The 24,918-nt window shown below is 37.7% G+C and overlaps 1 protein-coding gene across 2 annotated transcripts; it reads left to right on the top strand.

Annotated features, from left to right (window-relative positions):
- Nucleotides 1-189: 189 nt before the first annotated feature.
- cryl1 (crystallin, lambda 1) lies at nucleotides 190-24,468 on the top strand. Of its 2 annotated transcripts, XR_008321940.1 has the most exons (10): nucleotides 190-301; nucleotides 1,243-1,350; nucleotides 4,119-4,245; nucleotides 6,458-6,619; nucleotides 7,355-7,450; nucleotides 7,668-7,766; nucleotides 20,297-20,405; nucleotides 23,237-23,343; nucleotides 23,865-24,064; nucleotides 24,112-24,468. XR_008321940.1 is itself a non-coding variant. In XM_053328490.1 (9 exons), exons 1-9 carry the CDS (start codon nucleotides 261-263, stop codon nucleotides 23,967-23,969), a joined length of 954 nt encoding a protein of 317 aa, XP_053184465.1. In that variant the 5' UTR covers nucleotides 190-260; the 3' UTR covers nucleotides 23,970-24,467. The 2 variants fall into 2 exon arrangements, 1 of the variants encoding a protein (XP_053184465.1); XM_053328490.1 differs by having other exon boundaries at nucleotides 23,865-24,467.
- The last annotated feature ends 450 nt before the right edge of the window (nucleotides 24,469-24,918 follow it).

Raw genomic sequence — 24,918 nt, forward strand, 5'->3', positions numbered from 1 at the left:
TAGGTTTTCGATTTTTAGCACAGTTTCACCTAAATTTAGTCTTTAAACAGTATCATTAGAACTAAGAAAACATAGCCAACTAATGAATGGCATATATATGGTTTGTATTTTGTTTTTGTTGGTGAGTTAAATGCATTTTCTAGCAGTCTTTAGGTGCTTTGGTCCTTGCAGGGTACCGTAGGATAGCAGCGTGACTGCAGCGGGGCGGTACAACAGTGTGGATATAAGCAGTCAGGGCTGGCAGACTCCCAACACCTAAAATGAGCGCCTCTAACATGAAAACAATCACTGTAGTCGGCAGGTGAGTAAAAAAATGCCATTTTTCAGATGTTAAAGTTTGCTTCAGGCTGTATGAAAGTGGTGGAACCATGTATGCACTGTTAGTTTGTCATTCATAAAACTGACATAAGAGTTAACTCATGAATTACTGTTGTTTAGTGATTTTTAGTTAAACTTCTACAGTTTTCAAAGTCTCGGTTATAAACGAGGATCAACCAACTTTATGAAATAGCGTTTGTATTGAGGCTCAACCATAAAAGCCTACTTTGGGTAACAGTAGCTTACTGTTATTTGCACCCTGTGTTCATTATTTCATCGCACTCAGCTAAACTTTGACGTCCTGTAAAGTGACCTCTCTTCAACCTAAAAAGTAAATACCAGGTCCAGTTGATCACTCATAAGATTTGAGGGTTACTTACGTGCAGATGCAAAATCCTCCTTACAGTGGTGGTCAGAAGATCACAACTCATTAAACCCTTCAGGATTTTGGAAAAATTACTCTTTAAAAGAGCAGCAGGAATACATGTAATAGGGTCATGTGTAAAAACATGACAGGAAGCCAGGAAAAGGAACTGGCATCAGCAGTATGGAGCAGAGAGCAGGGAGAATGACCAACAGAGCCAAAATGCCATAGTTCAGGTGTCACTGACAGAAAAGGTTTGCAGTATAGCAGACCTCTGATTTCTTCTCTGGAGGAAAGACAAAGTGAATTTCTAGTTCATGAAAATCTTTATATAAAACAAACTGGAAGCAATGTATTGAAGAGAGTGCAGAAACACCACAGCAATAAGAACTGAGCATTGGGAGCCACCAATGTGGAGACAAAATAAAGAATGAAAAGACTGGAGCAACTATCACTTTGAATGTTCAAGTTGTTGTATTGTTTAATGGGATTTCAGTTTTCAAAATATCTATTACACAGTATTGTGATGTGAAGTATCGTGAATGTCTTCTATTTTTCAGTGGGCTGATTGGCCGCTCCTGGGCCATGGTGTTTATCAGTGGAGGCTACAGTGTGAAAATCTATGACAACCAATCAGGACAAGCTGCCAATGCCATCACAGAAATCAAGTCAGTCTCACTGCACAACACTTTGTCCAGCATTAAATCATCATGTAGACTGAATTAATACAATACTCCATCCATTTTTCATAGTTAAAATCATATAATTTTTTCTGTGCATTTAGATTACACCACTCGTCAGTCTAATTACAGGGTGAGAGACACCCTGGGAAATTTGGGGAAATGTTATGGTGATCCTGAAAAAAATCCTGACATAATACATGTGATGTAGGTGTATTATGCAGGATTTATCAGCTGGTGTTTGTAAACACACAGCATTTAAAGCTGGCCCTTTTTGGTGCTTCGAGCAGCACAAACCAATACTGTGCTACAGTAAAGTCAATATCAAAAACCAAACCAAACCTCAGCTAATCACACCAAAACTATCTGAATAGTAGGTCACATTGAGGGTTAGTGTTATAAGAGCTTTTGATTGATCTTTTTCATATGATGATCAGCCACTGACATCCCACTGGCTTGGTTCACATCATATCTCTCTGACCGCACTCAGTTTGTTCAAATCAAAAACCTGAGATCCGGCTCCTCTCCAGTCTCTAGTGGTGTTCCCCAGGGCTCTGTCCTTGGCCCCCTCCTGTTCATTATTTATCTTCTGCCTCTTGGTCACATTCTCAGGAAATTTGACATACAATTCCACTGTTACACCGATGATACCCAACTCTATCTTTCCACTAAGCCTACTTCCACTCTGGCACCCACAGCTCTATCCGACTGCTTACTGGAAATTAAATCATGGCTCTCACTCAATTTCTTAAACTTAACGGCGAAAAAACTGAGGTCCTCCTCATTGGTACCAGATCAACCCTAGCAACACTCAACACTTTCTCCATGTCCATCGACAATACCACTGTTCCTCCATCCCCTCAAGTAAAGAGCCTGGGTGTCATCCTGGACAGCACACTATTGTTTGAAGTCCACATCAATAGCGTTACTCGGTCTGCATACTTCCATCTACGTAACATCAACCGTCTCCGTCCCTCACTTTCACCAACCTGCACCGCTATCCTGGTAAACACCCTGATCACATCTCGTCTGGACTACTGTAACTCTCTCCTCTTTGGTCTTCCGCGGAAATCTCTCCACAAACTCCAACTTGTACAGAACGCAGCCGCTCGTATCATAACCAGAACTCCCTCTATTGAACACATCACTCCTGCTCTGCAGCAACTTCACTGGCTCCCTATCAAATCCCGCATTGACTTTAAGATTCTACTCCTCACATTCAAGATCCTTCACAACCTGGCACCATCATATTTCTCTGAACTTATCCACATCTACACACCTTCTCGAACTCTCCGATCCTCCTCTGCCAACCAGCTCTTCGCTCCATCTGCCAACTTAACCACCATGGGGTCAAGAGCTTTCAGCCGATCTGCCCCCCGCCTATGGAACTCTCTCCCACCTGACATTCGCACTTCAGACTCTGTGTCTACCTTTAAATCCCGCCTGAAAACACACCTATTCAGAGTGGCCTACTCTATCTCCCATTAACTATGCAATCTTCATTCTTGTTTATTATTATATTAATGCACTTTGAAGTCACGTTCATATTTATTTTTATTTTTATTTATCTATTTATTTATTTTCTTTCTTTATTCTTTATCTCTGCACTAAATGTCACCTGATTTGTATTGTTTGATGTACTGTTTTTGTGTTATGTGTGCCTTGTAAGGTGACCTTGAGTGCTTTGAAAGGCGCCTTTAAATAAAATGCATTATTATTATTATTATTATTATTAGTACTTCTATTTACTGTATTATAAACAATTCTGTGTCATCCTCACCAGATATAGCCAAGCTTTCACAACACCAACACCAGAGAATTTACACTCTTACAGCTTTCAGGTAAACAGGGGTTTGTGTTCACCCCAGTAGGTCTTATACTGTATGTGGTTGTTCATAACCTGCCTTCCAAAGATTTAAGCTTCCATAATATCCTCACTATTCACAGATCAGGTTATTGTGGCTGCAAAACATAAAGGGAACATTAACAAGACATGCAGGTAGCATTCATGACTCACGAAGACCCTGTCCAAAATATAACCGTCCATCCAGTACTTGCACATTAGACACATGGACATTGCATGATCAGTGGCTTCTTTATTAAAGGAACACACGGACAAGCACATGATCAGGCTTCATAGCCTAGTCATCACTGGTTAAACATTACTGTGGAATGACATGGACTTTTTTGTAAAAGTACTAGTGTTACTGTCAAAAAGAGGACTTTTAAAGAACTTTTATAGCGCTTGAGTTGATGAAACAAATGCATATATATTTATGATACTTTATTTTTATTGATTTATATATTCTGTATGTCGTCCACCTGCTTCTACTGTAACTGGTCAGCTTGTTGTAGATTCAAATCAGCATGTGGACAGTAGAGGGTGTCATTGCACTAGACTTTCCATCTCATTTTGTTTTGACTTGAAAGCTGTGAAGACTGTACCTAATCATACGCCCTATTTTTGCTGACTCATCTGATAACAACCTGATAATAACCACTGAGTGACAGCCTTATAATTATAATAAATAAAGTTTTTTATCATGGCTGGTAAACTAAACCAACACATCTACTCACAAACCAACTTTTCTTACTTGATCATGTGAACGTAATTTGAATTATGTTGAACTCACATCTGCCGCATTAGAGTATATCAGTAATAATTTTCTTCTTGTAATACATGGCACTCTATTTAAAGTCCTTGAAAAGTGTGTGAGGGTGTGTGTTAACTGCATGTTAACTGTGTGTCGGTTCAGGAAGCAGCTGGGAGAACTGGAGGAAGCCCACATGCTGAGAGGAGAGCTGACCGCCACGCAGCAGCTCGCCCTGCTCAGCAGCTACGATGACCTGGCTCAGGCACTGGAGGGAGCCTTCTTTGTCCAGGTGACACACTGGAATACCACCAGCATCAGCACATACTGTTGACTGTTTGTCCCCCTTTCTAAAATTTAAGAACTACACATTGATTAGTCTCTGCTGATTTGTTTGTTTTTACTTGATTATCACACTTCACACATTTAATTAGACACATGTTTTCCAGATGTGGTCAGACTTGGATGAAACTTGGGGACGTGATGCCTCTCACTAGTTTACTGTGGTGTCTTCAAATGTATATAGTGTGTGGCCCACGGGAAGCACAATATTGTTGGTTCATTTTTGGGTTTGTCATCATTACAGTATGTACATGTGTGTTCTGGCATTTTCAAAATGATATAGCTTTTCTCCAAAGAGACACAACATCATTGGTTCATTTGTTTTTTTAATAAATCTACATACATCCCACAGTTCAGTTCAGACTTTTGGAGAGTTAGACAGATGGGCTCAGAAATGGTTTTCTATTTCCATTCTCCAACTATTATTATATTATAATATACAAATATATTATTATTTTCTTTTTTTCATATCAGATAAATTAAAAATTAAAAAATCACAGCAGTAAAATGCACTCTTCTCAGATTGATTTATGCAATGTGACCTTGCTTTCTAAAACACCTCTGTTCATCAAAGATTTACCTTTAGGCCTATCACTATAAAATCAAAACCCAACTGTTTTCTAACTAACCCAAATATATCAGAGCCTTCTGGAAATACTGTCATGTTTAAGGAGCCATTTATGAGCTGTTGAAATGAAATACAAAAGTGGAGCCTTCCTTTAACAGAAGGTTTAGGAGACACGTGCTGCCCTGCTGTTGAAATCGTTACATGACATTTTAAGACCAAGTGACTCATCTCAGCTCTGTCACACTAAAAAAACAATTACACGCTTGCTTAACTCAATCATTTATGATACAACCACTTAAAATAAAGTAAAAGTAAAGTTTTTATGCCAAGAAAATGTCTTTCAGGTCGACCTGACTACTAAAAATAGACCATTGAAGGCAGGTGTAAAATAAATCAATACCCAGTACTGAGCTCCCACTAACAGGGAACAATGAGGGACTTATTAGACACGGAAATAGCAGTTAGAAATATGTAGGTTCCCTGCAGATAGTCAGTCTCACATTTCCTGATAACATGACACCATCTGAAGCAAGTTTCTACCTGTTATTGATCAGGGATTTCTAGTCTCAAGTACTACAGTTGTTTAATTGTATGTTTGTCTCATTCATATGGGCTACATAACACATCAATAATGAGTGAGTCTACAAGCGAGTGACATTTATCCATAATGACTTGTTGCAGAGTCTAATACTTGGGTACAGTACAAAACATATCATTAGATAATAGACTGCACACACGATATCATTCCTCACATTCCTCACTTCTGTCAATATATATCTATACAGCCTTCTGTCTTACACAACCCTGTATTTAAATCACAGATCAACTGCTTCCTTCATAGAGGAAATGAGATCTGCTACAAATCCAAATTCATATATAAAGTAGTGAATAATACTATGTAAACTATTAGATAGATCATTACAGAATATAAAGTAAAATATATTCAAGTATTTATTAGAGGATATAAATTATTTAAAAAGTCTAGAGCTTCACATAGGGTTTTAGTTTTTTGTGTAAGAAGAGAAACCGTCTTACAAACTCACTTTTGAGTGAGTGGATCATTACATTTTGAAGTATGCATGGCAGCCACTCCTGGAGTAATTATCAAGCTCAAATAACTCAGATATGTTAAGCATATTTAGAGGACAGTTAGAAACCCAAACTGTTTTTAAAATGTAGGAACAGTTTTACTCTCCACATATTTCAAAGAGAAGATTCTCAGAAGCATGAAAATTGTTTGTCACTCAACATATTTGCCAGAGTACTTTAAAAAGTCATTTAAACAGCATATTGTTGTGATGAAAGTTTAAATAATTGCTGTGAGGCTGATCTACTGATTTTGAAGTGAAGTTGAACTGTACACTGGGGGTGGTTTAGTGCTGCTACCCTGCATTCACTCGAAAATGTGGTCAGATAAACAATTGTTATTCTAAAATTGAAAGAAAGTGTTATTCCATATAGCATTTTAGCCTGTTATGTTTGTATCCAAAGAAAAGCAGGAGTGTGAACATAGTGTTCCAGAGAATAATATTTAATTACTGTGTTACAGATGATAAAATGACCCATTTTGTGTATGTATGTGTGTTGTGTGCAGGAGTGTGTATTTGAGAAGCTTGAGGTGAAGCAGAGCGTCTTCCAAGACATAGAGCGTCTAGTGGGGAAAGACGTCATACTGAGCAGCTCCACCTCCTGTCTGGTGCCAAGCGACGTCTTCTCTAAAGTCCAGAACAGGAGTCGCTGCATCGTCTCCCATCCGGTTAGTGCTGCTACACTGCTGGTACAACTGTGGCATAAAGATTTCATACTAATAAGCTGTTGAGGCTATTATTTATTCCCTGATCACGTATATAGAAGTTGACCATCATTTATTTATTCTTATAGGATCTGCTATAGTGAGCTGTCATGTGCTGTAGTATATTTTCTGGCAGTCATTTGGAATTTATGTATTGTAATTTATGTATCATATTTAACTGAAAATGTGCACCATGTACTATAGTTCACTATCTATTTCATGGCTGATTCGATTAATTTTGTGACTACAAATCCCATCACTGAAGCATCAATGAAAAGCTATAAACATAACAGCCTTAGATCTTTATCTGCTTACTGATCAACCCTTTTACTACAGCAACCATTCCTGTTGACTGTACGACACATTTGAACCTTTGTGTGTTGTTATTATCAGTTTTGCATGTTTATAAAGAGAAAGAGTTATGTTATTGACATGGACAGTGATATATTTGTAGTTTATAATTGTAGTATATAATATGCTTACAATACGTTATATAGTTTGTTTGTAGAATTCTATTGTTGTTGTTTTTTATTGTGTAAAGGTGTTGGTGTTGGTTAGTGTAGTGTTGTGTGGTTTGTACTTTAATCATCAAGTATATTTCTACTGTTAAACTTTTTACAAATGAGTAAACGCATCACGTATCTGAGTTAAAGTGATTTATTCTCTATCAGTAATGTATGACTGTCCTGTGCTGCCCAGGTAAACCCTCCCTACTATGTCAAACTTGTCGAGCTGGTACCTCACCCAGAGACAGCAGGTCCTGTTATGGACAGCACCCGCACTCTGATGACAAAGGTAATGACTCCACAATTTTTAACTATGAGTCAAGTCAGAACCTAAAAGGTCTTTGTCAGACACCACAGCCTCTAAATTAGCAACCAACCCAAATCTGGCATGACAGTGTGTTTCTAGTCCCTGGTATAACTGTATAATTTTCTTGAATGCAGAATCATAAGAATTGCCTTTTAAGCACTATCACTGTGCTTGATATGACTGATTTCTCTGGGTCTAGGTTGGTCAGGTGCCTGTCTGTCTGAAGAAAGAGATCGATGGCTTCGCCCTCAACAGAGTGCAGGCAGCTATCATCGCGGAGTCGTGGAGGCTGGTACAGGTCAGTGCCTGCATGGTTTCTGGGGGCCTTGGTGGGTTCGCATTGCCTTTTGTTAGATTCTTTTCAAATTCATATAATAATAATAATTCTGATTATAATAATTTTATTTATATAGCATATTTTAAATCAAAGTTACAAAGTACTCTACAATAAAAATATGTAAAAGTAATTAAAATCCAAAACTTAAAAATCAAGATAAAATAATCCTGAATAGATACACAAAATACACAAATTACAATTAGTTTAAAAAGCCATAAAATAATAATGAGTTTTAAGGAGAGATTTAACTGAAGATATTGAGTTTACCTGTATGAGACCCTCAGGCCAGAGATTTAGGAAGTGTTAACAGGGCTACTACCAGCTAGAGAATCAGCAATATCAGCCGCATATAGGGTGAGTAGATCACAGATACAGGTTGGACAGGACCATGCACGGCTTTAAATATGAGAAGTAAAATCATAAAATAAATTCTAAAATTTACAGGCAACCAATGAACGGAAGCAAGGATTGGTGTGATGTGGTTGCTTCTCTTACAACATGTTAAAAGCCTGAAGTAACGTTTTGTATACGTAAATTGTAGTCTTTGGATGTGTCGCCTACTTAGACCTAAAGTGTAAAGTGTGTTGCAGTGGTCAAGTCTGTATAATATAAAAGAATGAATTACCTTTTCTCAATTTGTAAATGAGAGGAATGACCTAAGCATTGTAGTTACCCTAATTTGATATAACTTTAACACATCCATCAGGGTTTATATTCATTTTACATGCACATTAGAAAACGGTTAAAGAGTAATTGCATAAAAATAAATAGAGATGGGGTTTGGGGTTGAGATGTGTTACTGAGAGCAGGAATAGAGGGAAGCTATTATTTGTACTAAATAGCATATTATAAGAAAGGTGTGCTGTATCTCCAGTGGAACACTAACCACTTGGATATAAGTGAATATGAACAGAGCATCATCATTTGGCATCGGGTTGTTGTTGTCACATGTTTGAGAACTGCTACATTTCATAACTATAACTATAACTAAAACATTTTAGTGTGTCATTACAATGTAGTAAGGTCCTCGGTATGACTGTAGTTGCTAGAGATCCTCATAAAGCACAAAAGTGTGTGTGTGTGTGTGTGTGTGTGTGTGTGTGTAGTTTTGTGTGCTTTGTTTTTATTTCTAGACAAGCGCTCCTCAGTCTCAGTGATGCTTTGTTTGGCTGAGTGGAGCTGCTGATAGTTTTGTAATAGGGGCAGAAAAGAGGAAGCTCCTTGTCAGCTCACCTCTGTTATAATCGCTATGGTCTTCTTCCAAAAGCAAATACAATGAGAGTAAATAAGCTTGAGCTCCGATGACAGGCACCATTAGATGATCATATTGAGGAAGAACGCCAAGCCCGATACACATTACAATCTACAGCAGCTTCCAATCCAAGACTTTTCTGTGCTCCTCCTGCCACTGATTGCTTGTATTTCTGCATATTAAAGAATACTTTCACTTTTCTCTATTGGATGGCTCTCCTCTTTTTTTCTGAGGATTATCACTGAAGGCCTGGGGAAGCCTTTTTTCCACTGTTTCCTGTGGATACCATTACATGATCACTCATGGAAGAAATATTACAATTATGGGGATGATGATGAACATGAGGAGAATTGATGGAATATTAACTTGAGACGTGTGCAGCATGACCTAAACTGAACTCACATCAAGACTTGAGTCCAAGTTTCCTCAGATTACCGTCTTTACTTAATAAAGTCACAATAGATATTCCTAGAGAAGATTTTTACCTTTTGTTGTAAATCTCCCCTTTTTTCCTTCCCTCGCTCTCTCTCTGTCTGTTATCAATATCTTTATTTTCTGTTTTGTGTTGTCACATTCTATCTTTATTTTGTGCTGTCCCCTCCATAAGTAACTAACCAGGGCTGGACTCTTCCACTGGCAGGACACAAGGCAAAAACTGAAAGTTTGGTTGCACATTAATAACGGAATATGCAGCATGTAGGCATAGTATCACCAACAATATTAAGGGTTGATTAAGTTAACTTGCAGTATTTGTTTGATCAATGATCAAGGGACAAAGTAAATTCATTGATAAGACTATAAAATATAACAAATATGTTGTGCATCATGAAACGTGGTTACACTGTATGAAAAAAGAGTAAAATGCTGCCTACCTGTATAAGATATACAGTACATATACTGTACTTATAACCTAAATAGTGACCAATAATTGAAATGTCTGCAATCAGTCAACGTTCTGTTGGTTATTTCTACTAAACACCAACTCTTTTGTATTGGCTGTTGACTGGATTACAGCATAATTAAAGGTGTGCTCTGTGAGGATGAATTACTACTGTGTATTAGAGCAAATCCCATCTCTCATTCCAGGGCTCACACACCGCACACACCACACACACACAGGACATAATAACCCCAAAGAGGGGCTTAGATCGGTCTCTTTTTTGCTCTCTACCTCTTTATTCTGTGTCTTTTCTCTGTCGGAGATGTGCAACAAAGAGCGGTCCTTTCACAGCTCAATCAGCATATTGTGTCCTTGTCCCTGACATTACCGTACTCCTAAATTACAGTGTGTCAGTGTATCAGACAGACAATGACTGTTAGTCCTCTCCCTCTCTCTCTCTCTCTCTCTCTCTCTCACTCACTCACTCACTCACTCACACATACACACACACACACACTCACACATACACACACACACACACACACACACACACACACACACAACAGGCACATACACACACAAAGTAAAATAACTGCATAAAAACTCCTAAACACTTTAAAAGAACAAAACTAAAACTTGTGAAACTAAAACAACAAATTGAGTGTGGTACTCAATACTTGATGATGTCCGTTATTTCAACACAGGAGGTTGTTTCAGTGAACTGATCGATTTGTATCAGCAGATCTGTATCAGACAGTGTTTGTTTTGAACTGCTGTCCGTAAGCTATAAAAAAAAACTGATCTGTGAATGACTTGTCTTCACAAAAATGGATGCTTATGAAAAGGCAAGCCACACCAGCCTGGGGCTTCAGGTTGATGAGAACTAATTATGTCCAAAGATTAATAATGAATTAATCAAAACTGAGCCAGCTCCCTCTACCAGATACTGGATTTCAATTATTTTAACTTTGTGTTTATATTGTGTGATTAGACCCATTTCATACAAATTATATATATAAAAATTGGCTATGGGCGTATATGAATGAATAGAATCGTTGACTATTTGTTCACTCGTGCTACTTGTAGCCTTGTTGTGAACTTTAGGTTGATACACTGGCAGAGGACCTTGTAAGTGTTATTTAGCACTTCAACAAAGAAAGAAACACAGATGGACACTTTCAAAAGGTAAAAAGACACTCTTCAAATAATTACATTTTGTTTTTGAGCTGTTAAATAGTTGAATAGTTTATTAACTTGCATGGTTAGATAAACCAGAAGCCTAGATACACCAGAAATCAATCACAAGTCACTCGTGACTTTACACTCAAAGGATTTTTACACTCTAGAAAGAATTTTCAACAGTACTAATACAGGATAAATGCATGACGGAAAAGTTCTGTTTCTATACTCTAAGGGTAGAGTTGGTCCATCACATGTGTATACACACTACATAGAAAGATTCACATGACTTCATGAAGATGGTCATGCCCGAGCTCTTTCTTCTGACTGTGCACTTCATTGTCTGTTTCTCATCAGACTGTCCCTCATGTTTCTAATTATTCAAATAAAAAGCACAATACTCTGCAAGATTGAGTCACTAATGATGACGTATGTACAGAGATTTCCAGCAAAGATTTCCTTCTTTTAAACTTTTATTGTGAATACCAGCCACACACAGCACTTACTCTGCCTTCACACTACCTTTACAGTATTTATGGTAGTATTAAATCATACTTTTGAAGGCGCATAAAAAAAAATCATATCTCTCCTCCTTACCAAGACTTCTCATTGATTTTTTTGAACCAATCTAGAAAATGCATTTCCTGCAGAAAATATGTGAATGCTGACAATCAATCAATCAATCAATCAATCAATCAATCAATCTTTATTTGTATAGCGCCAAATCACAACAAAGTTATCTCAAGGCACTTTCCACATAGAGCAGGTTCTAAACCGAACTCTTCAGGTTTTAACTTTAAAAAGACCCAACATTCCCACATGAGCAACAGTGGAGAGAAAAAACTCCCTTTTAACAGGAAGAAACCTCAGGCAGAGCCAGACTCAGAAGTGGGCGGCCATCTGCCTCGGCCGGTTGGGGTAGAGAGGAGAGAGAGGAAGGATAGAGGAGAGAAGCACAATGAAAATCAACAATGGAGCTAGAAGGTCCGGGACTGGAATCCGTCATCCGGACATCTACAGGCCCAGATTATCTGTGAGACGAGAAAGCACAGACAACTCCGGGGAAGAAGTTTAGGTTATTGAATGCATTAATAGAACATGAATGTTAATGGATATAGACAGATGGACAGAGAGAGAGAGAGAGAGAGAGAGAGAGAGAGGGAGAAGGAGAGAGGAGCTCAGTGCATCATGGGGGTCCCCCGGCAATCTAAGCCTATAGCAGCATAAGCTAAGAGCTCAAAGAGCCCTAACTATAAGCTTTATCAAAAAGGAAAGTTTTAAGCCTACTCTTAAATGTAAGGAGGGTGTCTGCCCCCCTGACCAAATCTGGAAGATGGTTCCACAGGAGAAGAGCCTGATAGCTGAAGGCTCTGCCTCCTGTTCTACTTTTGGAGATACTAGGAACCACAAGTAGACCTGCATGCTGGGAGCGCAGTGTTCTAGTAGGTACATAAGGTACTATCAGTTCTTTAAGATATGATGGAGCCTGACCATTAAGAGCTTTGAAGGTGAGGAGGAGGATTTTGAATTCTATTCTGAATTTTACGGGTAGCCAATGCAGTGAAGCCAAGATGGGAGTAATATGATCTCTCTTTCTAGTTTTTGTCAGAACACGAGCAGCTGCATTCTGGACCAGCTGGAGAGTCTTTAGAGACTTATTAGGACAGCCTGATAATAATGAATTACAGTAGTCCAGCCTAGAAGTAACAAATGCATGGACTAGTTTTTCAGCATCATTTTGAGACAGGATATGTCTAATTTTTGCAATATTACGCAGATGAAAGAAGGCAGTCCTTGACATTTGTTTTATGTGGGAATTAAAGGACAAATCCTGATCAAATATAACTCCTGGGATTGATTGATTGATTGACACTTGTGCAGTGTGGCTATATGTACAACATTCTTAAAGTTAATTGCTATTGAATTTAGCCATGTAGAGTTATGGTCCATTAAGGGTATTAAGCCATGCCTTCAAAATGTTGGTTACCAATTACAGATAAACCGTAACTGACACAACTTTTAAAAACAACTTTTTTTCCAAAATGGTGGAAGGATGTTCCTGGCACGAATGGGTATGGCCTGTATCAGTCAAATTGATATCGTTCAGAGAATACAATGTGCAAATAGACTTTTTCTTGACCTCAAGGCTCAGAAGTTGTTAGCCAAAACATAAAACATGTCTTAATTGATCACATGGTGGCGCTATTGGTACCATGTTTTGATTGTGAAGTGGGACATCTGTCTGTGAAGTATGAATACTGAAGCATTTTTAGTTTTTAAAATACAAGATTCAAACAGTCCTCCCAAAGACTTTCTATTATACATTTTTATTAGATTTATTTAAATGTTTTAAAATTATATAAAATAATGGTAATATGCTAGAAAGGCGGAAAGTAATAGCATAAATGTCCTTAAAGAACTCAACATGTTAATATTTGAATGGTTTCAGTAGCTAACAGTATGCAGAAGTAGTTAGCGATTGAAAAGCGCACAGAAACTTTTCAAGAATGCTAATTAGCTGATCATTTGTGCATTGTTAACCAAAGTAATCTGTAAAGACTGTCAGAACAAGTTGATCTAGTGGACTGGCTTTTCTGATATTATCCTCTGGGCAATTTTTGCATTCCTGTGCCGTGTGTTCAATACAGTATGTCATGGTATCCTTTAATGTAGCGTCACAACACATGATTAGTTAAAAATAACACACGTCTACATGGCGTTCGTACGTTCAGTGTAATACGTATCAACACAGGCAGCAAAGGATAGAATCCACTCCATAATTACATAACATTTACTTTATTTTGAACACCAGATGGACTTAGGCTGCATTCACACCAAATCCAGCAATATAGGGGTGTCACTATATGGCCCAATCCAGAAGGTGACACTAAAACACCCAAAGCTGTTTACCAACCACCATTAAACATCAAAAGAAAAATATAGATAAAGATACATTTTAACCATGGATGTATTAAGAGAACTAAATACAGCAATGGAGGGCAAGTCCTTGTTCATTCCTATGAAAGTTGCTCAGTGGTGCATGAAGACAAAGAAAACACTTTGCAGGCCGAGCTAACTAACTTCCAGTTTTACCTTGAACAGGGATGGATTGGTTTAATTGTGTGGTTCTGGGTCATTCTGTGAAAGTTTTGATGCTGTGACAGTGGAATGCTACAATGCTACATGGTATTTATTCTTCTTTTGGGTGTCCTTGGTTTGATTGCCATATTACATGATTGGCCACTGCAGCATGACATTGGGTTGAGTTTTGGCAAAAGTTGATTCTGGTTCAACTTCTTTCTGGATGGCAACTGCAGTTTTTTGCTGAGCCCCATGCAGTCCCCAGTGCCCCTATTCAAATGATCTCAGGACTGCCATTTTTCCCACATTACTGAATTTGGTGTGAATGCAGACTCACTGTCACGCTGGCTCTTTGGCTCACTTATTGCATGACTCTACCCTGTCATCAATCAGCCTGCTGCTGGGACAATTTCCCAGGCTTTAGAAACTACATGTGATGTACAGAGTGACCGGAAATTTAGATTTCCCAGTACAGCAGTGTGATCCAATACAATAACTAATACCTTTGTGAAACTTACATATTTTCACATATTATTACATATTATTGTTGAGTCTGTCAGAGAAGTGTTTATTATATGGTTATTTTTAGCCATGTTAGCAGACCTGTTTTTGTCACAGTTCTGACTTTTTAAGATTTGTTCCCTGTCCTTGAGTGACTCCGGATTCTTTGTTTCAAGAGGAGCTTCTTGTCTCACTGATGAGCCAAGTGGCCGAGCCAGGTGAAAGTGCTTGTGAGGGTAGTGAATGTCAAACACAAAAAGTCACTTGGAGTAACACTTCACTGGCTTTCTACTTCCACGAATTTAAGCATTTAGTGTACTTCAGTGAAATGAAGCAAGGTTTGCTGTGTCACCCTCCCTCCTGACTCTGACTGGCTGTAACATAGCATCTATGCATCCACCATGTGATATCTGTGTCTTCACACAGACCTGTGGAAGTTCAGACTGCTTGTGAGGCTCCAGTTGAGGAGAATTAACCCTGAGGGCACCCTTAGGTCCTAACTGACAAAAATGCCACATTGCTGTTAAAGTGTGAAACTTTCCCCCAGGAGGAGGAGCTCATCACAGAGCGTTCTGACCATCCGAAACTGTTTACTGTAAAGCAGAATGAAAAAAACACACATCCAAGTTGCCGAGATCCAAGCATAAATCAAATCCCTCAGATTTATGCATACTGTAATGTGTAGGTGACAGAGACCAGAGTTTTAACTGACAAACAATGATCACTAATACAGCATATTTCATCTATTTTGCATTTAGATGAGATACTGTCTAGAAACATTGACATAGTGGTCCTAGAACCACCCACATTTCAAGTCTTTGGTAGACTTTGCATTTGCCAGTCATAACAACATAGTCAGACGGTGAAAGCAAAATAAAAATAGGGCCGTTGACTTTACGTTTCCTGTCAATCAAAGCAAACATGCTTCATAACATACCGTACCTCTCTAAGCGTCTGTATTGCAATGTAAAAAAACCCAAAAACTAACTATGGACTGGTCCTATTAACATTTGATTTAGACAAATATACTGTATAAATCAGTTAGGTTGTTGTAATGTAGGTACATGTGATCAATGACCTTGCACAGTTCAGCATAGATTTTGAATTTGAAATTTTTTTTCTGTTTTGTTCACGATAGAACAGCAATCAACCTATTTCACAGCTGAGATTTTGACTCCTAATAACATAGACAGTGGTTCATTAAGTTCAAGTATTCAGTCTCCAACATGACTGATGGTGACACGTAAATGGAGCAGAGTCACAACTGAAGTCAGTAATTACACCTGTGCTTTTTCTGTGCTGACAAGTATAAATGTCTTCAGTGGAAAAGGTCTATAAATGCACAGCTGTCACAGCTGGCGTAAATTTCTTTGTTTGAGTAAAAAATAACCAAACAGGTTTTTTAGAACTTTGTGAGAAAACCTGAGGAAGTGATACTTAAGAACTTTTCATCGTTACATTACAATAAAATTTACAAGCTGAATCCTCCAACCTGCTAAGGTTTTCCTTCCTTGCACATTGATTCAAGGTGTAACTGATGTAGTAATTCCAGGAACATGTTTAGTTAAGTGTAAAAAAAAAAAACAAACAGCATGAAACTGATGTTCTTGTTGAGCTCACAGTTTGCCAATTACAAATGATCGAACACGTTTTGAGCATTGTCAGCATCATTTTTGAAAACAATATGCTAACTTGTCAGACAGGAAGGATTCCTCTGTGTCTTTGACAGCTCACTGTTGATCATCAGGTAAATCTGGAACAGTTAGTTTCAGCTGTCATAGTAAAGCATGGAGGCCAGGCTCTTATTAAGGTATACTGCATGTCTGAGTGGTTGTGTCTGAATGCACCTCAGGAGAAAACACTATATTGAAAACAAGAGTTGTTACTTTTGTCTCCACTTTTGAAGAAATAAGCTGTTACTGTTTATGGCTGCTTGAGCCAGGAGCAGGTGAACTAGGCTGCAACAGGAGAAAGTCAATCTTTTTTTTTCATTTTCATGTATCACAATAACAAAGATAATGAAAAGTTTAAACATAAATGACGTTTACAGAATTGATTACTTTTTCTCAGGTTAGCTTTAAGTAGTTTAAGCAACTGGTTTCAAAGATATTTCTGTCTGATTTGATTTGTATCTTTTGTAATATACATGCATACTGCATCTTTGAAATACAGACAGTTAAAAATGACTGCTTCGTCATTCATGATGTGTAGATTTATTTTTTCTTTTGTATACATTTTTCTGTGCTGACAAGTATAAATGTCTTCCATGGAAAAGCTCTATAAACTTGTGTCACAGCTGGCGTAAATCTCTTTGTTGTAAAAATAACCAAACAGGTTTTTTAGAACTTTGTGAGAAAACCTGAGGAAGTGATACTTAAGACCTTTACATCGTTACATTACAATAAAATTTAAGGGCTGAATCCTCCAACCAGCTCAACATAAGGTTTTCCTTCCTTAGGTCACACATTGATTGAAGGTGTAACTGATGTAGTAATTCCAGGAACATGTTAAGTTAAGTGTAAAAAAACCAAACAGAATAAAACTGATGTTCTTGTTGAGCTCACAGTTTGCCAATTACAAATGATCGAACACGTTTTGAGCATTGTCAGCATCATTTTTGAAAACAATATGCTAACCTGTCAGACATCTGATATTTGATATTCAGGGATTTTCCTTCAAAGCAGAATCAAATGTATACATATTAATAATGGGATTGAAGTCTTCTAAGACAAAGATATATGGGCTGGTGCTGCTCATTTTTGTTGCTATTATGTTGTGTCTTAATGTATGTTGATATGGGTTCTGTTGATATACAAACATTTAAATATGTATATATATATATATATATATATATATATATATATATATATATATATATATATATACATGCATACTGCATCCTTGAAATACAGACAGTTAAAAATGACTGCTTCGTCATTCATGATGTGTAGATTTAGTTTTTCTTTTGTGTACATGTAAATGGGTCATTTGACACACACACATACACATACACACACACACACACACACACACACACACACACACACACACAAACATACTTTACCTGAGTCATAAGTCACTGGGCTACAGAGTAATTTTTAGAAACTGGTTCCTTCTGGTTTGAATTTGAATTTTCTGTGAAATGGTGGCAAAGGCACCTGGCTGTAGTCTACACGTGTAATATAAACTGACTGCTATCACACTCATCACCAAGCTGCCACACCAGACACCACTTATCTTTTACATCCAAACCTGTTTTCCATCTATAGTTTATCTACATGAGAGAAGCTGATGGCAAAAATCTCACCCCTGAGTGTGATAAACCAGCCTAACTAATCAAACAACATGAGTATGATGAGTATTTTTCACAGTTTTTGGATATTACATTCCAGCAGTGCATAGTTAAAAAGAAAGAATGTGGACATTAAATGGCACTGACGGCTCTGGAGGAACTGAATGTTCTATTCAAATACTTAGACTATTTTAGACAGGTGCATTAGATTGTCCGCACGGTTGTCAATTTGTTTTAGTGTTGCCATGGCTGTATATAAAGGATAGAATGTAAATGAGGATAATAGAGTAGACAGAGGAAAGATCATGCGTAAGAAAATTTAAATTGATGGCATGTTGAGTATGTGCTACTGCACAGTTTGTACTGCAGCATGCTTAGACTCAGGAACAACACATCAACTTTATACTCATCTGCTGAGAAGAGGCACAATCGCTCACTAAGACATGTCAAGCCCAGTGTCAGTTCTCACTGGCAAAGTACTTTTTATGTGTGATGATGTGTGAAGCACGTTGTTGTGACATATAGACTCGTTGAATGAGAGGTAAAGAGTTACAGATACAATCCCCACCCTTGATTTTCCTCCTTAAAACCTGTTCTTGGGTCTGTTAAGTGTTAAAGCTGCTATTCTCTAGCAGGTAGGGTCATTGCTACAGCATCATCACAGTCATTCAGCTAATTTAATAACACCTCAATTAAGAACACTGACAATGACGCTGCACCCATCAGTTACATAAAAAAGCACACACCCTTCTTTATTATAATGCTTGCCTTGTTTAAAACTCTATAATGTGACTCTGCTGTTCCATCTAGTCAGTTTAATGAGACACACACCTTACAAATTCTGCTCTTAAAAATGCTTTGTGGGTCTGTCACTCACCTGAAATACTGTTATCATTTAATCAAAGTTGACAGTGAGTCACAACAATGGAAAGAAAGACGATAGAAGATATTTGAAACTCTAGAAACGCTTCACACGTCATTAAAATGTGCTGGGAACAACCAGAATAGAAACCAAATTACAGTATGGATGATGTATTTTGGTAAAAGTATTAATAATATTTTATTATTTGGTCACACCAGAATCAGAATTTGAATTAAGCAATTCATTTCAATGGAACTGCAGCAATCAGTGGCATATGATTCAGTTTTTATCAAATTTGACACATACATTTGTACTATTGAACATTTGCAAACTGTATTCACTTTTGAGGGAATGGTGGAAAATATAGTCCAAATTGGGGGAAGCATTTTATTATAATATCCTGTGTGTCTTAATCAAATCTGCCAAATGGGATACAATACCAGTAGAGGTTTCCTGTTTGTGTCCATTTTGCCATGAACATTAGTAGCTACAACCTACATGATATGCAAATAGTCAAGGTGGCACCAAGCTGTCAGCATCACCTGTTTAGTTCTACCACTGGCTTTTACAATCGGATACTAACACAGCTTGTAAGCATCATTGTTACATCCAAGAACTAATCATTCCCTAAAAAAGACCAAATATAACCTCAAGTTTGGCCCTGAGTATCAAGGCCTGTAGGATGAGAGTGGCTTTGTGGTCCCTCTTACATAATAAGGGACGCCCCTTCACCCCTTCTAACACACACACACACACACACACACACACACAGAGAGAGAGTAAGTGGTCCTTGAGTCGAGGCCAGCATTGGAAAGCAGAGCGGGCTGAGAAATCAGTCGGTTGCCCCCGGTGATTATGGTGGAGAAAAGACCCCGCCCTCCACCCCGCTTCGCTAAGATAACAGGCCCGTTGTTGGACGTGGGGCCCAAACAAAGACGACCCTGTCCCCCCTCCTCTCGCTCACCCTCCTCTCTGTATCTGTATCTGAGCTTTGATTTCCTCTGTGGTCGGCCAACAGGTATCTCTAACCCAAAGATACCTGAACCACTGTCTCCATCCTCAGTCCTTCTCCTCCTCCCTGTACAGCCCACATAATCCTGAGGACACAGAATTGGCTGATTAGGGTAATTTTAGATGGTGGGAGTAGTCCAATAGGATCAAAGGGAATCGTGGTTGGTCCAAGACCTGGAGGTAAAAAGCTGTGACTTTGTTGAACTTCCAGGGAAAATACTGTTTGTTCCATCCTGATAGTCTGACAGTAGATTCTGAGCTGCAGTTTATTGGAAACAGTTTATGTTTGTCTGTTAGGAAGCTGACACAGTAGATTGATTGACAGATTTGTGCCCCTGTATGAAATTTAAAAAAAATGAAGATGAAAAATAAATCATGTCGGTACAATTAGCTGTGTCACTGTGACTATTTATATTCTCTCTTCCTCCATCAGGATGGCATTATCTCAGTCAAAGACATCGACCTGGTGATGTCAGAGGGACTAGGAATGCGCTACGCCTTCATTGGTCCAATGGAAACAATGCATCTAAATGCTCCTGAAGGTAATGTTCCCAGTTTGGACTTTTTGCTCACATAAGCAGAAGGTCGCCTCCCAAAGCACACCTAAAACTTTTCTTTTATTTGAGTGAATGGAAAAACAAATGTAGCTTTCACCCAAAAAAAGTCAAAATCTACAGATACTCTTATTTCTTCACCGGTATAGAGGACTTTTTCACATTTATACAGTTTTTCATATGCATTTAATATAAAAAGATTCGAAAATAATTGAGATTATTAACCTAAAAATACATAATTAAGAGATTCAACAATGTAAAAATAGCTTATAAGTATAATCACTGATTATTGAACACAATTACAACTGTCCAATTTACAGTTCTTGAGTCAACATACCTTATTATTAGTTAAAATAATACTAGTTGCTGAATAACAATAACTATCAGTAGTAATGACACTAGCACTGAGACCTATATGAGCGTTACATACATGTACTGTACATACTGTGGCATTCCTGGATGTGTCGGTGAGAGAGAGAGAGTGAAACCTCAGGCAGGTGGAGAATATCAAAGGGGAGTGTGAAACCCAGAGCGTAACCCTGACTGTGTACACAGGGTTGAACAAAGCGGCCTTTTGATGGCTAGCGATGAATGCACTCCCTCACACCAGTAATCCAAAACTCACAGAGCCCACATTACGGCCTTCAACTCTACTCTAAACTCTACCTGTAGTCACAGCGCTCCAGCTTTCCGCTGTTTTCTTTTTTCGGTTCAGGAAACGGTAGTTTGATGGCATTTCTCGAAAGATGTCCAAGACTTTTTTTTTTGTTTCCTGTCCTTAAATCATTCCAATCAGATAAAGGAGCACTCAGGCTCTCTGTCTCTGTCTGTCTTTCTGCTCTGCCTCAATGGCTTTTTCAAACATGGTGCTTGTACAGGAGGAGCCCTTAAAGGAATATTCCACTAAAAAGCCACTGCCTGTTGTTTTGAAAGTGGGTCACAGCAGGATTCATAACAGTTACAATTCATTTAAATGGGGACTTCACTAGTTTCACTGTCAAAAAGCATCACAATGTGAACAGAAACATCCCTTTTCCACTCATCAACTGTATTCTAAGCAAGTTATGTCTATACACTCATATTCATATTTAGCTTCCTAGCTTGCCACATTCATTTTGAGACATATAATTACCATCACCCATTCATATTTCAATCCACTGGATTCAGTTTCCTTGATTGTGATGCTTGAAATACAAACATAGTTGAAAAACCTAAAAAAGACATCAGCAAGAAGAGAAGAATTTGAATGGCTTGAAATGATACTTGTATCTTCCTCCCACACATAGTCTGTGTGAGGGTTGGGTTGAAGGTAGATGGTACTTATCACACTGTTGTGTCATGTATATATTTATATATATGTAGATAAATATAGTGTCCCACTAAGTTTCACATAAACATATAAAGTTCATCATCAGGATAAAACATGATGTAGTAAAAGGTTTTTTTTGTAGCTACATTTTTGTATAAAAGTTATTATGGTAAAAGAAAGGATTAAAGGTCAATCATTTTTCAGTTTGTGTGACTGAATAATTCTACAAGAGTCACACTTTTTAAAGCGTGAAATGGTTTGACAGAGCAGAAAGAGACGCCCTCTGACCTTTTCTCATTAAAAAGCTGGTTTGAAGCAGTTTGAGCACTTTTGTACTTATTTTTGTAACGTTGCTCCACACTTGACTGCTCCATATTACTTCAAACATGCAGTTCACATCTCCCATGTCTCTTATCACAGGAATCACAGGAATGTCAACAAACTAACTATACTGCTGGCCCTCTTTATGATGGTATTTGTCTAAACAGTGTTGCTTCATATATCATTAGCTGTGTGTTATCTTTATTTTCCTTCCACCAGAATTTTAGAAAGTATTCCACCAATTTTCTGCCATTTATAAAACTTAATGTTAATGAGCCCAAGAGAAGAGAATATTGTGGTGCAGGACTATAAGACTTTTTATATAACTGTTGTTCAATGTCATAATCTATTATCAAAATCATTTAAACAGTTGAGTGAGTAAAGCACCACTTCAACAGAAGCAGGTGTAAGGTTTCTCCTTCATTGTATGGCTCATTGAGTATAAGGAAAACCAGAAACTGCTATTAATTAATATTTAACAGTGTATTTGGGCAGCACATAAATGATTCATTAGTCATGTCTGTTTCCTACATCGCATAATAAATCATTACAGATTAGTTAATGAGACTAATAAAATAAGTCAAAGAAATCACCCTGAAAGTTAAATAAGCAAAGATAGAAGGACCTCAGTTATTTATAAAGTCTTTTACGTTGCACTAGCTGCAGGGAAGAGTTCTCCTTTGAGAGTGAATGATGTCACCGTTTTATTATACCCAGAACCATAAAATGTTATTAATGACCACATCTTGTAGTTTTCCTCGGTGGTTCTCTGTGCTGTCAACACATTTAAAAAACAGAGGTTGATTTAGATATAATTTAATACTGGAAATATTTACTACAGAAAATGTAAAATTGATTTTGTGCTGTATCTAGTAGTCATTATTCAGTGTAACTTAGGCAATACTTTGCTTTGTCTTCAAAACTTCAATTACGTTCTTTGGCAGGAAAATAACCAATATGCATGATATTAAATTAATGTAATTTCATAGCTTCTGTATTTTCATCTTTTCAGCTCAGTATAAGGTTCCATAAGGTAGTTATATAGCAGTTATACAAAGATACATGTAAACAGCTATCCACAGCTAAAGCATAAGTCACAACAAGATAGCCCATTAATATCATGGAAGAGGATTGTTTCGTTAAATCAAAAATTCTTGCCTTCCCCCTCTGATCAGCTGTTCTCCCACAGGTTTAGAGGACTATATGAAGCGGTATGGAGTAGGCATACAGAGGGTCCTGAAATCCTTTGGACCTGTACCAGACTTCTTTGGCAAGGAAGCGAAAGGCATCACTAATGTAAGTATGATGGAGACCAAAAGAGACCATCCATTCAAAACTTCACAGAAGACAACTGTTGGTCCTATCAAGACACTGAGCCACACATGAATGACTTACAATGTAAAGATGTAAAATATAAGCCTATGTATTGATCTAGATCACACACATATAATCAAAACAGACTATTGCCTCATTCACACTACTTCCATCGATGAACACAATGTTTTTCGATGGTGCCTTTAGTTCTGCATGACTAAAAGTCAAGCATTCCTTCTCACCCCAGCGCCATTTAGCTTCCTTCTAAGTAAGCATTACCTAGTCACATGCTATCACAGGCTGTTAAAATGTTAGCCACAGAAGGTCATCATGTGAGGACACACTGAGCCAGAGCAATAAATAGTTTAAGGTAAACTAGTTTAAAGGACAATAGCAGTCGATTTGTTCTGACTTTGTGCCAGGGACAAAACAATGTATCAATTGTTTTCTGGTGTTTTTAGCCTTACTGAGCATACTTTTTTTTCATTCCCTGCTGTCTACAGGAGATGAGTGAGCTGATTCCCAGTGACCAGCAGCATCTGACGGACAGGAAGGAGAGGAGGGATAGGCTTCTCATGAATCTAGCCAAGCTGAAGAAGGATAACTAGGATCAACATGCAGGGCACAAAATCATGAACACCTCTAATTACAGCTGTTGATTTAACCTTCCTCAGAGGGATTTTACCCCTTTGTTTGTTTTCATGTCAATCAACAAGCAAATCAAACTTCAATGGAAAAAAACACAGAAAGGACAAGTGGAGAAATATGATTTGATCTTAAGTAAAATACATTAAATATAAGGCACACCAGCACAGGGTGCTTTGATAGTGGTAGTGGAGGTTTATTCTCTGATGTGCCTTTTTATAGATTCTTTTGGGGCATTTTAAGTACCAGGGAGTCCATTATAAACCTATTTTCCCCAGATCTGCAGCATATTTTATCTACAACATAACTTCAATTCTCATGTTGTGGTAATTAAAATGTTAATTCTGTGAAAAATGTGAAATAAAAAATGTGAAATGAATTTTGATTAAAACAACATAATCATACATTGAAACCATGCATTTAAAAATAAAAATAAATAATACTATAAAGTCAAATGTCACTTTATATTCTAGGGTTTATTACTGGTGTGGTCTCTGTTTCCTCCCACAGAACAAATCAATGTGTCGCTTGAAATGGTTACTGATAAGTTCCTGAATCCCAGGACACAAGAAATGGAAACATGTCACGAGTGTTTCTTTGGCTTGCTGTGACATTTCTGCTCTACTCATTTTGCAGATTTCGTTTCACAGTGATAACAGGCCAGAGAGAAAGAAAGAGATCACATGATAGTTCTGTGGCCCACCATCCAAGAAATGTCAACAACAAACCTGGAAATAAATTGGAGTTTGAGGATTCATAAACATTTAACATGTCAAATAAACAGGAAATATTTAAGAGTCTGGACTATTTCTAGGTCTGCAATCAAATTTAGGCAAATATGTGGCGTCGACCAATTTAACTACTTTGTACAAAAGGTCAGATTTTATTTTGTTGTATTCCTTTCATTGAAGC

The sequence above is a fragment of the Scomber japonicus genome, chromosome 11, assembly GCF_027409825.1.
Source record: "Scomber japonicus isolate fScoJap1 chromosome 11, fScoJap1.pri, whole genome shotgun sequence".
NCBI lineage: Eukaryota > Metazoa > Chordata > Actinopteri > Scombriformes > Scombridae > Scomber > Scomber japonicus.